Genomic DNA, 17,645 nt, shown 5'->3' with positions numbered 1-17,645 from the left:
CAGAATCCACCAAGAAATATTCCAAAGTGAAAACAAATCATAGCATCCAAGTATTTCAATTTCGTTACCAATTCATATCAAACTGGACATCAGGTGGGACCTGTCACCCGTACCAAAGGGAATGACACTCTAATGGCATCGTTAGCTGATGTCGCTTGCAAAAGATAGCTAGAAACTACAGTAGGTTATGAGTGATAGGTTCTTTGAAGGCATCCATCTCCCGTGTGTTCCTAGAGCTCTCAGAGATGGAAGGTCCCTTTGACCCCATGAACCAACTAACACAAACTAACACTTCACTGATTCAATCGATGGAAATTGTAGGAAAAATGTGTGTGGATGCGGGGGAGAGAGAGAGAGAGAGAGAGAGAGAGAGAGAGAGAGAGAGAGAGAGAGAGAGAGAGAGAGAGAGTCCATGTGAGAATCTGAAGGCCACAGCGGTTAGCTTAAGTGTAATGACGGTGAAATACTTACAATAACAGGTTCCACGCAGGGGGTTACCTAGGTAACGGTTTTCTGAGTCACACCTGAAAAAAATTAGGAGAGAGGGACAGAAAGGGAGAAAGAAAAAAGAAAGTGAGTAACAGGACTAATGTCATTAGTATGCAGCATGATTTCACTTCTACAAGGGCGTGTGTGTGTGTGTGTGTGTGTGTGTGTGTGTGTGTGTGTGTGTGTGTGTGTGTGTGTGTGTGTGTGTGTGTGTGTGTGTGTGTGTGTGCGTGCGTGCGTGCGTGCGTGCGTGCGTGCGTGCGTGCGTGCGTGCGTGCGTGCGTGCGTGCGTGCGTGCGTGCGTGCGTGCGTGCGTGCGTGCGTGTGTGTGTCTGTGTGTGTGTGTCTGAGAAATGATTTCCCTTGGCAGGACATTCTGACCATGGTTTCTTCTACCCAGAGGGCAGCGCACATGTGCACGCACAAACACACATGCGCACGCACAAACACACATGCGCTTGTGTTTCAGTGTGTGTTTGCGTGTGTATGTGTGAGAGTGTCTGCACACTGTCTGCACATGCACACACACATACACACACACACACTACCCACACACAACCTGACCACCTAACACGACCAGACATCCAGGGATCCTCACAGCAATCAACATCTTCCAAAAGGAAGGGAGAACCAAACGGATGCATGGAGAATAATGAGAGATAGAGACGGAGAGAGTGACAGAGTGGAAGAAACAGCTGCACGAGAGACTACTAATGAAAGGAAAAGAAAACCACAGCCCCTCCAGACAGTGAGATAGCGAGAGATTAGAAAATAGGGAAACGGCAAAGAATAGAAAGGTTGCTATGAGCAGGACTGCATGTTACCGGCGATGGCGGAGGGTTTGTACATGCTGTCCCTGTGCGGCGGCGGCGGCGGCGGCGTTAAGGTCAGACACGGACACAGCGGCCACTTGGTTCTATACTCCTCTGCAGGCGGCCGCCAAGGACATTAGCAGCTATTTAAATCTTTAAACATGGGCAAAACAAAACTAAAAGCTTTACCCACTGATAATAACAAGTTGGACATACTGATAATTTTTCTTTTTCTTTTCGGGTGTTATCCAAAAAAGTGTGTGTTCTTTATTTGATTTTGAACATCGCTACTACTACTGTGTAATTTTATTGAGACTTTGAAGAAAGCTCAAAACCCCCTTTTTTGTTGGATGAGACGTTAAGTACCCCAGACGTCCAGCTCTGGGGTCACACTCTGGACGCAGCATCTTCAGACAGGCATCATTCCATAAATTCAAACCCATTATTTTCAGATGGCCCAGCGCCATGACTTTCGAGACCGCTCCACACACTTCCATGCCCCAACCTCAACCCACCACTCATGTGTTTTTTTTCTATTATTCAAATAAAACATGGGTTTTAACTAATTTAGCCATCGGAAATGACTGAAATGAGGTAATGCAGTGTAGTTTGGGTTTTTAAAACACCAACACACACTCAGGACTATGGCTATTTAAGAGGAAAAACACGGGCGACCATCGGGGGTGACGGCTCAATCTGGTGGGCTATGTGTGTCTGTGTGTGTGTGTGTGTGTGTGTGTGTGTGTGTGTGTGTGTGTGTGTGTGTGTGTGTGTGTGTGTGTGTGTGTGTGTGTGTGTGTGTGTGTGGGTGTGTGATCAGTGCCGTTATGTATTTGTGTGCTGTTGGAAATGATTTCCAACAGCACAGCACACCAGAGGGTGAGATTGGCTCGTGCTGTGCACATACGCAGATCTGTGTTGATCCGTGGTACGGTACGCAGTGCTCACACAGATCAAATGTACTGGACTGTGGGGTCAGGCGTACTCGGATCCCACCCTTCAGCTGCTTAAAAGCTGCTCAAAGAGGCTAATGGGACACACAATCACAACCAGGACGGGCTGAAGCGCTTCATCAATGGAAACACTAATACACATTGACGACTGTGAACAAATGTACACCAGGACACACACGCACACATGCTCATCCAACGATGGAAACACAAAGAGGCACACAGAAAGGTGTGCACACACAGTTGACACTAGTCTACTGAAATTAAAATCGATGTTTTTTAGATCCTCACAGAAATATGTTCAATGTGATGTATGTTTATTAATTCACACAGATCACGGTAGGGTTTGCCATTCAATCTAACATATTCCAACACATCGGACAAAGGATGTTTTTTGGAAGGGTGGAGGTGGTTGAGAATCATTTAAAATATATGTTAAATGATCTATCGTAGTTTATATGAATAACCATTTAGTGCAAATGTACTTATTGTAAGTTGCTTTGGATAGAGCGTCTTTTAAATGCCAATGCCCTCAATGTAAGTAATTCTGATACAATAATTCAGATACTATATGCAGTATATGCATATGTTCAAGTATGAAAGACTTGGTAGATTGAGTTAATGAAAATGAAATATGTTAAAAGATGGCTTACTATGAACATAAGTTGATACTGGCACTACTATCCCTCAGAATAAGTATTTTTCTTCCCGTTAAGGATCCAGGCCATTGTGTTTATGCACTGGAAAAAGTCTTCTGTTGAACCAAGTAAAAAAAATATGGGTAATGGTTCACATCTATATTACATAACTTGAGCCAATGACAAATATATAGCTTGCCTCAAACAATATTTCCTATGTTCATAAAAACAAAATAATACAACTTGGCACCAAGTATAATTCTGTTCTTTGAATGAAGTTAATACATTTAAATCGTATGTTAAATCCTAAACAAAAAAATATTGATTCACTCCAACAATTGGTTCTCATTTAAGAAATATCTATCAGAAATAATTTGGTTTATCCAATCAAAAAGATTACAATTTAATCAAACAATTGTTTCTCATTATTGTATACATCATCATCATCATTTTTTCCCGCTCAGCTCTCGCCGCTTCATGGCCTTGAGGCGCTTCTGTCTGGATTCGACATCACATCGCGACATCAGTCAGGGTTAGGTGCTTTGCCAAAGACACCTCGATACACTGCTTGGTGAAGCCGGGGATTGAACCAACAACCTTCAGATTACCAGCCAACCCGCTCTACCACCTGAGCTACTGCCGCCAGTGGGTCACCGTCACTCTGGTCATGGGTAGTGCTTTCACCTCAAAAAGTCGCCAAAAGTCACCAATAGCAGCTGAAAAAGAAGCTAGATTTGTCGCTTGTCGCTGTTTTGAAAAAAAGTCGCCAAAGGGGTCTGAAAAGTAGCTAAATATAGCGACAAAATCGCTAAGTTGGCAACACTGCGGTTTGGTCCAGTAGTCGTAAGCGTCTTTGTATTTAATGCGCATGCGCAGGCTTGTACGTAACCTTGACATTTTACATTTGTCAAAATAGATATTTCTTAATTGAACTCCTAACTAAAAATATCTATATTTCACAGTATTTTGAAGTAAAAAAAAGTTATTTTAAAAATAAAACAAAAAATGTTTATTTGAATTGAATTACAAAATAATAATCAGATGAAGTGCGGCATAAATCCCTTTTTCCAGTGTGGACTGTACACAGAACAGATCCTCATCGGACAAACACAGGTTTGGCTCATAATACTAAATACTGTTCTGCTCCTTATTATTTATTAACCAGGGCAAGGATGTGGAGTCAGATTTGTGCAAATAAAGCCATGCAACATTTCTTGAATATCAAACAAAAATTAGAATTTTAGGGAGATTAAAACTCAATGAAGCAAACAAATTGACATTTAAAAAGTAAAAAACATATAAATTGCAAACTAATTATTGCGTTAATCATGTAATCTTAGACTTTCACATCTTTTCGTAATATGTTCTTTTGTTGATAGTCCCCTCTGCTTTTTTCTCCCCGATCAGACTCTTGCCCGCACTGTGCGCTAGATACGCTGCCAGAACTTAAATTTCCGCTGCCTGACTTTCTGGTTGCATTTCTGAAACAAACGTTTCACGGGTGGGTTTTTATTCAGGGTGGGTCTTCATTTGCTAATGAGCTTTTGAGTGACATCTCAGTGCCCTGGACGTTGTTCAGTGCAGCAAGCGTGAGCTTTGGTTTTGGTGGACACGGACACCCCTAACACTAGGCAATAACAAACCACTGACTAAATGTATGACAAGATTCATAAAGTGCAAGTATTGCTCCTATGCGCTACTTATGGTGTCCGTGTCCGCAGAAACCGACACGCATGCTGGCTGCAATGAACAAAGTCAGTGCAGAAGACAGTGAGGGCAGAGGTCTGATCAGTGAGCAAGAGGAAGAAGGAACTGTACACAACAATATGTATGATCAAACATGTTGAGGACCAGGGTCACATGATTAAACAAATGATTTGTTTGTAAATTATAATTTTTTTCTTATTTTCAATTGCTTCAATGGGTTTTATTCTCTCTCAAAGTCCTATTTTTGTTTGATATTGAGGACGTTTTGTTTGATTATATAGACACAAATCTGTTTCTGTTTCCAATAAGTTCCAGGGTATTACAATGAACCATAGACATATACACATAGATGCTGCATGCACCTCCTCCACCTGACGCTGCCGTCTTAAAAGAGGCCAAGCCTAAAAAAAGTCAGCGGGGGGGCTGCGGTTCTTCCGGTAAGTTGATATGTAAATATTATAGTGCTTTTAATCAAGAACAAACGCAGCTCCAATGTTTACTGCAATTCGTTAAGAGGCCACTCTTTTCCTCTCTGGTATGGTGGCTTCGTTGACTTACGATCGAGAGGCCAATGAGGCGTTTATGTATAGTTATAACTTATATGTCTATACTATACTAAACTAGTGAAGATATGAGCTCAGAACCAAATGCAGTGATTAGCTGAAAGTTGAAAGTAGGTATTTGGGTCATCCTAATAGATGGTAAATGTTGTTTGTGTGGGATGAAAACTTCCAGTATTTATTTATATCTTTTGAACTCTTGGCCTAATAAAACATGCATTGCAAGCTTTATGTTGATAAGGAATTAAAAGAAAATAGTAAGTTACTTAAAAAAGTTCACTTATATAATAAATAAATCAAACGTAAAGATATTTTGCATTATTAAACAGTAATAATTGTTCATCATGCAATGGTCAAGCGTGGCATTTATGGCAAGATCAAAACAGGGCAAGGGGGGCTGGGGGAAATCATTCCTAACAGCACACAAATACATAGCGACTCTGATCACACACACACACACACTTTCTGCACTCCAGTTAAGGAAGCGAATTAGCATTCAATTAGAAGGGCTCTTTGGCAAAGCGCAGACCAATTAAAGCTAAATCAACACAATCAGAGGGAGGCAGACGGAGCAACATGAGACCGTAAACAAGCGGGACCCCACTTAAGTGCTGCTCAGAGAGCAGCAGAGGACAACACTCAAAAGTAAGCATGTGTATCTACACAAACACACACACACACTCACACAAACGCACATACCACCGAGCGCCCACTATACACAAACACACAAACATATACAGACAGGTAAATGCCAAAACACACAAAGTGCGCACATGGGACCTGTCGAGTAGTAGACATAAAGATTCATTCATTCACGTTATGTCATACGTAGTCATGATGAGGTTGTGTCAATGATGTCGAACAACAGCGAAGGGAGCACGTTGTGCATCAATTACTGATGTGGACTACCGAAGTGCTACTTACTCTCTACAAGCTCCTAGCTCAATAAAAGGTAAACCAGACTTGTGGTTATGTAGAAGCCAATCTAAACAGTTCAACTAAGCGGGATGTTGAAGTTCAATTAAACGTGTTGATGTCACTGCAGAATTTTGTCTTATGAAATCGCACATTTAGGGAATGGATAAGACTAGCAACATCGGACGATAAGGAAACCAAGCAGCCTTGGCAAGGAAAGACACATGGCTAGCTTTATGCTGTAATGTTCCCAACAACCTGTTGGCTATGGCGCGATAACGGACCACAATGAGACCTGACGTGTTAACATGCAACACCTATTTTTTTGATAATCAATAATAATGTTATATCATAAACCCTAATTAACCCCCTGGTTCCTTTAGGGTTCTGTGTGAAGGAGAATACTCTTAAAACTCTGAATGGAGAATACTTATTATTCTTAAATATATATCGTGATAATTATCAATATCAATATATAAAACATATTGTCATATTGAGTTTGGCCAAATGGTCCAGCCCTACATCAGAGTCATCCAAGGGTTTATTATATATAAGGGGCTATATAAGGGTTTTTATAAGGGTGAGCGACCAATTGACGGTGAAAGAAAATCATTGGGTGGTTATGTTGTGCTTAATACAAGAAAGCTACCCATAAATACAGAGTGGAAAGTTTGGATATGCGCACGCGCGCACGCGCACACACACACACATACACACACACGCACGCACACACGCACAAACACACCCACACTCACAGCAATAAACTGTGTGAATTACCATCCACCCTGAGGGGGATGCTGGTCCACAATAAAACTAAAAAACAAAGTACTTCTTGGCTGACCATTTTGGAAGCCTTCGGGAAAACACAAACTGGTATGACTTTGGAGCACAGAAGATTGCTGATGAACAGCAACTGAAAATCAGCATGATGTAATTGCTACCGCTCTGTAGGTTTTAATTACAATAGCCAAATGTGTTTAGTTGCTCCTCTGAATAATGTTTCAGTGCGCCCGCAAATGAAAAACACAACTCAAAGATATCAACACACAATTAGCTGCAGTCCAACCGGGCACTGCAGTTTGACTCTATTAGGACCTAGTGAGAAAACACGTTGGACTCACAGAACACACATTAACCAAGGTTTGCTTGTTGTGAGAGATTTAACACAGACACACACACACACACACACACACACACACACACACACACACACACACACACACACACACACACACACACACACACACACACACACACACACACACACACACACACACACACACACACACACAGTGGCGGACTGAAGGGCAGTGGCGAAAAAATAAAAAGGGCACATACTTGCTCTAGAGGGCACATCGTCATAATTTATTGTATGAAGGGGCACCAGAGGGCACCCATTCATTTTTTTCACATGTAAAGGGCAGCCAATAAGGCACTTTCTCTCGTATTCACCACTCTAGAAGGCACCTTTTCAACCATGGAGGCACTGTAAGGGCATTAAGAGGGCACTCATTAGCTGCGTTTCCATCCCCCCGATTTTATGCGAATTCTGAAGTATCGAATCAGTAAACGGTGATGGAAACACCAAAATTCGCATAAAAATCCTCTAATTTGCAAAAAAGTTTATCCGCTCGCTTGAGGTGGTTTTTGAGAAATGCGAAAAACAGTAAATGCGCAAAATAGGAGATGGAAACAAACTTTTTGAAAAAGCTGTGATGCGAACATTGAACACACAGGACTGACAACCTCCTTCCGATTTCTGCATAACGACCGGCCATAGCAACCCTGCCGACATCAACTTGTAGCGTCAATATGGATATAGATATATAGATATATAGATATATGTATATATATGATATAGGATGTCTATGTTGCATATCCTTTAATTATACCGTGTCCATTATTATATGCTATAGACCCTGGAGTATCTGTGGTATAAAAGCTGCAACAGATTTCTAATTAAAAATATGTACAATGTATCCTTTAAATATGTCAATGGAACAGATGGCCAATGTGAATAATAAATACGTGTGGACCGCTGAAGAGGTAAAAATTGTCATTGCTGTCATCGAAGAAAAATCTTACAGCTATTTTAGATGGAAAACAATGCAATTCCACTGTATATCAGGACCTAAGAGAGGCTGTTATCCCCCCCTGACTCCGCCACCGCACACACACACACACACACACACACACCAACTCAACCAGCACAGATTCAGAAATTATATTGAATCACACAGACACAAACAGACAGACAAAACAGAAAACAAAATAATAATAACTTATTGAAGAGGTTGGAAAAGAATGAAGTAGCTGTTATGTAGTAGCTGTATATTCAAAATGTTCATTTTAAGGTCAAGGGCATGTTAACATGTATTTATATATACAGTATATATAAAAATATATATATATATATAAATAAAGATATATACGAATACTTACAGTTGGCATTGCTCTCCCTTGATGCCTTTTGTGGTGCAGAAGCACTTCCCTGTGTTGACGTGGCACATGTTGGCATGGTTGTTACACTTACATGCTGGAGGGGGAGAGAGAGAGAGAGAGAGAGAGAGAGAGAGAGAGAGAGAGAGAGAGAGAGAGAGAGAGAGCTTGATCAAAATCTTTCATCAGAAGTATGATGTATTATGGACAGGTAGATCATGTTGTCACTGGAGCACTTTGGACACCTGGGCTGACAAACCACTGAAACTGCATATGGGCCGGGGTTGAGAAGGCCAGGGTAGAGAGTAAGAAAACATGGGTGGGGAGGAAGTCAAAGACATGAAGAGGAGATCCGGATTTAAACAAAGTGGAAAAAGGGAGACAAAGAGAAAGCAAGCAAGACAGAGGGAGAGAAAGAGAGCGGGAGAGAGAGATTGACAAACAGGACTATAGTACAGCAGGCGGCGAGGACAACAAAAGTTACACAGTTAAAAAACAAACCTTCAAAACCTCACAAAACAAATCCCCCCTGAGGGTCTGCAGGGAGAACAGTGTGGAAAACGTGCAAGTGTGTCAAACACAACGCCACGAACACTTAGCATCTGATCTGGAGCCAGAGAGTGCCGGGGGCACGGGGCTCAAAACGCAGCCACTGTGATGTATGGGGGATAAACAGCTGAGCAATCACAACACAAAACTAGATAAATAAAGCCTGCACATCAGGCTCTGGCTTTCACAATCATCTGTATTAATCCCTGCCGTTCCACAGCGAACGCTCAGGGAAAGGGAGGGGGGGGGGGGGGGAGTTGATTAGGGGTACTTGTAGAGCTTTATTTCTTCTTGGGGGCGTAATAATAACTCTTATTATTGGTACTGCATATTCCCACACTTTCAAAGTCATAGTCAGACTACGATCCCAGCTGGATCAGATTCAACAGGAGGGAGTAATGGTGAGTATTGATGGTCCGGCCTGTATGAGTGTGGCTATGGGGCATGGCCATCCTTGTTTAATGGAAGGCAAGAAGGGTCAAGCGACGGCATTAAATGTATTCATTATAATCCATGTCAAAAACAGCATTTAAATGTTCAGAATGCAGCATTACGATTTTACCTTTCATTGTATTCATCCTCATACATCAAAATGTCAATTTATTGATGTTTCCAAACGTGAATTCCCTCCTTTCTGGTGTTGCCGGGATTCAATCCCCCCTCATCAGGCAGTGTGGTGTTTCAGCGATATAAGGGCCTCACAGTGTTTTGGAATTAGAAAACAATAGAGAAACCTGTTGGCCCAGGCAGGGGCTTGCCCAGCTGAAAATTCAATATTGATTTAACAGACTGTGTCGAGTGTCCAGTGAAGCACACAGGCCAACACAGGTTAACATGCGGTACTCACACCCACGGTACACGAGGGACGTGGGGCCGGATTCAAAGTATACCTGGACCATGCAGAAGGGAGAAAGATTTTTTTTTTAAAGAATATTCTATTAAAGGCCAAAATAAAGAGGGAAGAATAAATGAGAGGGAGAGATGAAGGACACACACACACACACACACACACACTGCTCTATTCTATTCTCATCCATTCAATGCTATTCCATTCTTGTCCATGCTCTGCCATGCTGCTAATAATTACAATAGATGATGTAGAGAGGGAACATGAATAAAGAGCAGAGTTCGTGAATGAATGGAGCAGGCATTACACAGCACCACGCCTGCTGACAATACAGAAAATAAACTGCAATAGAAGGGGAGAAGGGGGCCTCTTAGCAGGCGAGCTGATTTGAAATAAATCATATTCCCGTGACTTGTGCAAGCCCCCTCAAAAACACGATATAGTTTCCCGCACCGCTGCCTTCCATGTGAACGCACACACACGATCGCACAGAGCACGTACACACAGGCATAATCACAACACAAAGAAGTGCATACACACAATACACATACTCACACACTTATGCTCACACAAACACACACAGAAACACACACAAACGAGTGTGTAGGAGGGAAGACAGTCTTTCTGACGATTAGGGTTTGAAATGAAATCCTAAATGAAAGAAGGAATGCAGCACGCAGTAGTAGTTAGCACGGGTTCTCTCCTTACAACTTAGCTTCCCCCATGCTCATCAAGAGAGGGGGGGCGACAAAAACGGGTCCCTGCTATACTCAAGTATATTTACACGGCTGTTTTAACACTCAAAACTTTCTCTACTCCCCCACCTTCATTACGCTCACACACATTTTAATTTTAATCGCTCTCCTATGCCTCTCCACACAACCACCACGATAATATCTTCCACAAACCCACATTCTCACTCAATTATTAATCTCTATATTAACAGCTTCAAACCACAGTAATCGTCATCAGTACTTTCCAGTTCAATGGTCTAACGATTACAGAAAGTATTATTTTAGCTGAGATGAACTACAATTGGGAATCTATTTTAGTGTAGGATCCATGTGGTTCAGCCATACATCCAATGTTGCGTATTGAATTAGATAAAGACACATTAGTAATGTTCCTCATACAATTCGTGGACTGGGAAGTGAAGACATGATATTATTTTGGATACAAAATCGACATGTGAAACAATTAAAAATAGGAGTGACCAATGGTCAGTAATGCAGAAAGTTAACATCTGTTGATCTGTCGCTGTCTTCGGCCTGGGACGATACCCCAACTGCCTTAATTAAATTTCAGTGTTCATCCGGTACATTTTCCATGGATCTCCTCAAGGAGTGTATTTGGAAGATGGAGTCCCTTATCGAGGAACAGCTCCTACTTTCTTCCACCTCCTAACCCATCTCCTCCTCTTCACTCTCTCTGCCAAGAGAAGCAAATGTCCCCATGGCATTGAGACAGCAAGTACATTTTAAACAGCTGTCTTCATAATTCCGTGTGTGTAATAAAGCCTAATTCTTCTTTAATTTTTGGTCAAAACACATTCATTAACTTGTGTTTCTCATATTTATATACATTAAAATAGCACTAAGAGGAACAGCATTGTTGAGGTCCATGTCATCTCATCGTCTGACATTGAAGAAAACGAAACAAAGACAGATTGTCAGCACAGACAACGGGATGATATTCAATCTCTAATAAAGCCGTTTTGTGAAGCCGTTTAAAATTCAGCTGTGGGGTGCCAGAAACGCCGAGCCTGTGCCCAAAGCGTGTGTTCCTTCCCTGGGTGATGGCGGAGCGTTGGTGGACCCCAGATGCCTCGTTAAAGCACCATGTTTAACCCCTGCTCATCAACCACCTGACGATCAGCAGCACACACACATAGTGATGCTGTGACTCCAAACCTCCCCGTCAGAACGAAACAACTCTTGTTTCATTAATTAACGCTGATGTGAGGAGGATTTTGCGGAGATATTATTTGAGGGTAATTAGTTTGAAAGGACACTGCCATCAGCCAGATATCAGTTGTTGATGTGTGCTGTCAGAACCTCTGTTTAAATCGGTTTCGACAGCTCCCGGCTCATTTCTGACCAATCAGGGCATTTTACCTGGCAATCACTGGGCACCGTGAAATTAAACACATCTCAACGGTTAAGGAACTCAGGGAGGGAGGGAGCAAATCTGCTTCGTGTGGACGGGGCCTAAGAAGCCAACACCATGAGTACTGTGGCACCATAGTGCCACAGTACAGGGGTCCTGAATAGATTTAGCGACACATGCTGGCCTGGGAGTGTGAGTGTGTTCAAACGGAGGGTGCGAAGAAGGCGCCGGCACCACAGGTTTCTCTGAGCTGACGAGCAGCACTAAATCTGCCCCAGGACTCCCATCAGGCACTCCCTTCACCTGCACACACACACACACACACACACACACACACACACACACACACACACACCAACACACACACACACACCAGCACACACACCAGCCACACACACCAACACACCAACACACACACACACACACACACACACACACACCAACACACACACACCAGCACACACACACCAACACACAGACACACACACCAGCAAACACACATACCAGCGCGGCGTCACCTGTTTTGACACTCTTATATTAGACGGCTCTTCTGTGCCGTGGGTACGCGACACTTTGATGAGGAACGCCTCTTCAACACATTCCTTCAAATTGTACGCACATAGGAAACATCCACCTGCACCGCTAATGACTACAGCTGGTGTATGTGAGCACATATACATACACACACACACACACACGCACACACGCACACACGCACACACACACACACACACACACACACACACACACAGTTATAGTCAAAAAACGTTTTCTCTAAAAAAAATTGGAAGATACCAGGTCACATCTTTATGAGTATTAATAATGTCATTGTCATCATCATCATTATATTATTTTGAGAGCAACACTTCCTTTGTCTCGTTTCGCTAACGAGGCAATTTTGGTTAATAAGAGGTTAGTGACACTGAAACAGTGTGGGGTTAACTGGAGATAGACAGGGGACTGTGTGTGTATGTTTGTGTGTGTCACTCTCCCCAATGGCCTTTGCATTTGGGGCATGTGCACACACAGACACATGCACACAACACACACACACGCACACACATATATACACATACATGTACACACACACACTCACACACACACACACACTCTCTAAATGTCTTTATGACACAACGGAGACTTTGAAGCAGGATTTCATCTGACTCAGCTGAATCCTGATCAGACAGGTCAGTGCGTAGTTAAAGTCTTGTGCGACGCACAGCCCGCTCTTCTGCTCAGCTGGAAGTCCGCTGCGGAGAGAACTGCGGAACACAATCCCTAATATCTTTACGTCTGACTCCATGGTAACGCATTAAAGCCAAACCAAACACTGGGTTGCCTGGCTACAGGCAATTCCAAAGTTAACAGTCAGAGCCTGTGCATGTGTCAAAACATCTCAACACAGAAATGTGTTTCAAGACATTGGCTTTTGTCTATTACATGTGGGCGCATATCTTACTGAAGCTGACTTTTTTGGGGGAACGTTTTTTCTGTGTGAAAGGCTTAGAGAATAGCTACTAGAGGACAAAATTCAATTTCAATTATGTGTATTATTCAAATCCACCATGGGCCTCAGGTTCCCAAACCAACTAAAACACAGGCACACATACGCATGCATATTAATGCATCTGTATTTGCCCTGCTTTTGTGTTTGTACAAACAAACGCACACGGAAACACCAACACCCACACACACACACGCACGTACAAACACACGCACACAGGGTTCATGCTGATGTACACAAAGATGTATAAACAAATATATTATGTCCATCTCTCAGCATCTCATTCCTCTACATCAGGGGTTCTCAAAGTTTTGACAACTGAGGGCCAATTTAGGAACCCAAAATTTGACTGAGGGCCGCCAAAGGAAAAAAAAAATTGGCGGGAAACGCCCTCAGCATCCCAGTGGTCAAAGAAAACATTGCACCGTGGACCTCCGGGAGTGAGGTCAAGTGAGGTCTAAATCAAGAAACTGAGGTTCAGCCTTTCAAAGTAATGTACAGTCGGATTAAAACTAACAAATGTAAAAGGATTTAATTGAAAGCTAGAGAGAGTCAACTTTTCACTTTCTATTCATTTATTTTTGTTTAAATTAATATTGATATAATAATAAAAATAAGTAGTTTTTTTATATAACTTACTTAATTATGTATGTCAATACGGGCCGCCAGGAATGATTCCGCGGGCCGCCATTGGCCCGCGGGCCGCACTTTGAGAACCAATGCTCTACATGCTCCCTCTCACCTCTGCTTCTCTCTCTCTCTCTCTCTCTCTCTCTCTCTCTCTTTGTCCTTGTTAACACACACACGCACAGACACACACACACACACACACACACACACACACACACACACACACACACACACACACACACACACACACACACACACACACACACACACACACACACAGCAAACATTTGCACGCGTCCAATCACTTGCTTATGCAGCAACCATCTGTTCTTTCTTTATGGCATATTGGCATACACACGTACAATATAAAACCGGATGTTAAAGAAATACACACATGCGTACACAAAAACACATCAATTAAAATGTCTATGGCTCATTATAATTTTCATTAACACAGCTACAGATACTGTGTGTTGTACATGTGGAGCCAGACCCCAAGGTCTAGTTCTGCCCCGTCCTGACATGGACCATCATGGACCATGATGGGTGGTGCTGCACTGGAAGCTGGTCACAAACCTGTGTACTCAGCATCTCTACCAGCTCTGCATCATAGGAAACACACACACACCCTGCCCATACACTGTGCCCCACTCACCTGCAGGGGGGAGAGGCGGAGAGAGGGAGGGGGGACAGGGGGAAAGAAGCTGGGAACAACTAGGAGGGGGAGAGAGAAAGAAAGAAAGAAAGAAAGAAAGAAAGAAAGAAAGAAAGAAAGAAAGAAAGAAAGAAAGAAAGAAAGAAAGAAAGAAAGAAAGAAAGAAAGAAAGAGAGAGAGAGAGAGAGAGAGAGAGAGAGAGAGAGAGAGAGAGAGAGAGAGAGAGAGAGAGAGAGAGAAAGTGGGGACGGGTAGAAGGATTATGGCAAAAAGAGGACAAGAAGACAAAGAAGCAGGTAAGTGAACAGAGATGGATGTTGATACAGTCTGTCAGCGACAGACGAGACATTGAGACAGTGGGAGTGAGAGAGAAGGAGAGATGAACATAATACACCAAGGAGAGAACACCACAGAAGGTGCAAGAAAAGAATCATGTGAGGAGAGAAATAAGAGAGGCAGAGAGTGTAAAAAACAGAGACCGAGGGAGATGGCGGAACCGAGGGGAAGAAGCAGGTGAGTGAGAACTGGATATTAAACGGGAAGAATAGGAGCGAACTACGGGGGGGTCAGTTGCAGTTGTGGATCATACAACATTTATGAAAACAATAAGAGTATTCGGCCTGAAGCATGGTAGGCTTAATACCGTTACAGAGTGGAGCATGGGTCATTGCGTTGCTACAAGCAGCAAACAAGTTGAGTCTGTGGCTTCGGGTTAAATCTCACTGGTTTCACTGGAGCACTCGGAGCGAGCCTCAATTGCAAGCTACAGCCAGCCTGAAGACCGGGAGATGGACATCACTTAACTTCATGATGCCATTAAACCTTAACTAAATGCATTGTGGGACATCCTCCCTAAAAATTTCTCGCTGTCAACTCTGACTATAATTAACTGAGGTGATTCAATATGAGTATTCACAAATTATGTTCCGGACTTTAATGCTTTCCAGCCATGGCAAAACTAACCAGGGGCCCGATGAACAATTGGTTTTGCGCAGAACAGTGCAATCAGATACATGCCGATTTGGTTTCCTTGCAGAATTCCAGATGTATAATAAGTTGAGTTGAGACGCACCCCAGACAACATAGAAGCCAGTTTGATCCTGTGACACAGTGAGCCAAAGGCCGAGAGAGATGTTGCATGTAAAAATACATCATGATAAGGGAACTTTTGAATAGAAAGACAATTAACATAGCCGTGTGATGCGACTCAACGCTATATTCCTTATCCATACACTGCAGTTGAACAGATCAACATCAAAAACGCAATTTGCAGAATACTTTTTTGCAGTTTCTTTAGTTTCCCTTTGTTTCATTCATTTTTAATAATAGAAACAGTGTTGATGAATGAAACAACATTCATGACTGAACCAGCAATCAGTTTGAGAGTCCAGGTCGTTATGGGAGTTCCTAGGACCATGTTTGTTCAATCATGGGAGTGCATGGTGTGTGGACCCTAAGGTATCTAATTCAACCCACAAAAGTGTACAGAAAACCTTCAAACAGCATCTAGAGTATTGCGAAATCCAACGGCCCAAACAGCTTATCCACAACTTATGTAAGGATATTGACTTAAGATAGACAGATCATAATAAAAACTCCCCTCTGACGAGGAGTGCATTACTCAAACGCATCGAGGGAATCCAGGCATCCAAACTAATTACTTCAGGACAGGAGCGCTGCTTAGCATTCGATCGCCGTGCCAAATGCTGTATCATCCAGCATTTCTGACAAAGGTGAGGCCAGCATTCTGTCTGTCTGTTGGTCAGTCTGTACACCCTTAGCAACTCTAAATATAGTCCCTCTCACGGTCTGCAATGCAGAGGGAACCAACATTTGTAGTCTGCCATGATTATTGAATATAAAAACTGCCTCATCATAGGATCTGCATTACATCCTACTGCTATGTCCTTCATCCCTCCTAGTTCAACCCTACTGCTCCACCCTACTGCTCCACCCTTCTGCTCCACCCTTCTGCTCCGTCCTACTGCTCCACCCTACTGCTCCGTCCTACTGCTCCACACTACTGCTCCGTCCTACTGCTCCGTCCTACTGCTCCGTCCTACTGCTCCACACTACTGCTTCGTCCTACTGCTCCACCCTACTGCTTCGTCCAACTGCTCCACACTACAGCTCCGTCCTACTGCTCCGTCCTACTGCTCCACACTACTGCTCCGTCCTACTGCTCCGTCCTACTGCTCCGTCCTACTGCTCCACCCTACTGCTCCACCCTACTACTCCACCCTTCTGCTCCTCCCTACTGCTCCACCCTACTGCTCCGTCCTACTGCTCCACCCTACTGCTCCTCCCTACTGCTCCTCCCTACTGCTCCGTCCTACTGCTCCACCCTACTGCTGCCTATAACATTATTTTAGCTTCACGCTACTGTTGCCTCCTACCTAGAGCTGTTCTACCGTTGCCTACCTCCTAGAGCTGTCCTACTGTTGCCTCCTACCTCCTACCTAGAGCTGTACTACAGTTGCCTCCTACCTCTCTCTCTCTCACTCTCTTTCTCTCACACTCTCTCGCTCTGACAGAGAGAGAGAGAGAGAGAGAGAGAGAGAGAGAGAGAGAGAGAGAGAGAGAGAGAGAGAGAGAGAGAGAGAGAGAGAGAGAGAGAAGAGAGAGAGAGAGAGAGAGAGAGAGATGGAGAAACAAACAGGGAGGAGATGTAAGCCAGACTGAAAGTTACTATAGACTGTAGAGCAGCCTGGAGGCAGAGCCCGGGGCACTGGCTAAGGGAGGGAGGGAGAGGGAGGAAGGTAGGGAAGGAAGAGGGGAGGGAGGGAGGGAAGGAAGGGGAGAGGGAGGGAGGGAAGGAAGGGGAGAGGGAGGGAGGGAGGGAGG

General features: G+C 43.4%; 1 protein-coding gene across 1 annotated transcript in view; it reads right to left on the bottom strand.

The window, feature by feature from the left end:
• The window catches only part of LOC130404302 (attractin-like protein 1), a 226,272-nt gene that overhangs the window by 126,216 nt on the left and 82,411 nt on the right, over window positions 1–17,645 (bottom strand). The window contains exons 21-22 of the mRNA XM_056608961.1: window positions 8,514–8,607; window positions 472–524 (exon numbers count right to left, since the gene is read on the bottom strand). Coding sequence (XP_056464936.1) covers window positions 472–524; window positions 8,514–8,607 — 147 coding nt within the window. The remainder of the gene's footprint in view (window positions 1–471; window positions 525–8,513; window positions 8,608–17,645) is intronic.

Source organism: Gadus chalcogrammus, chromosome 15 (assembly GCF_026213295.1).
Source record: "Gadus chalcogrammus isolate NIFS_2021 chromosome 15, NIFS_Gcha_1.0, whole genome shotgun sequence".
In the NCBI taxonomy this organism is placed as follows: Eukaryota; Metazoa; Chordata; class Actinopteri; order Gadiformes; family Gadidae; genus Gadus; species Gadus chalcogrammus.
The sequence above is the reverse complement of the archived record's forward strand: the minus strand, read 5'-3'. Positions and strand labels throughout refer to the sequence as shown.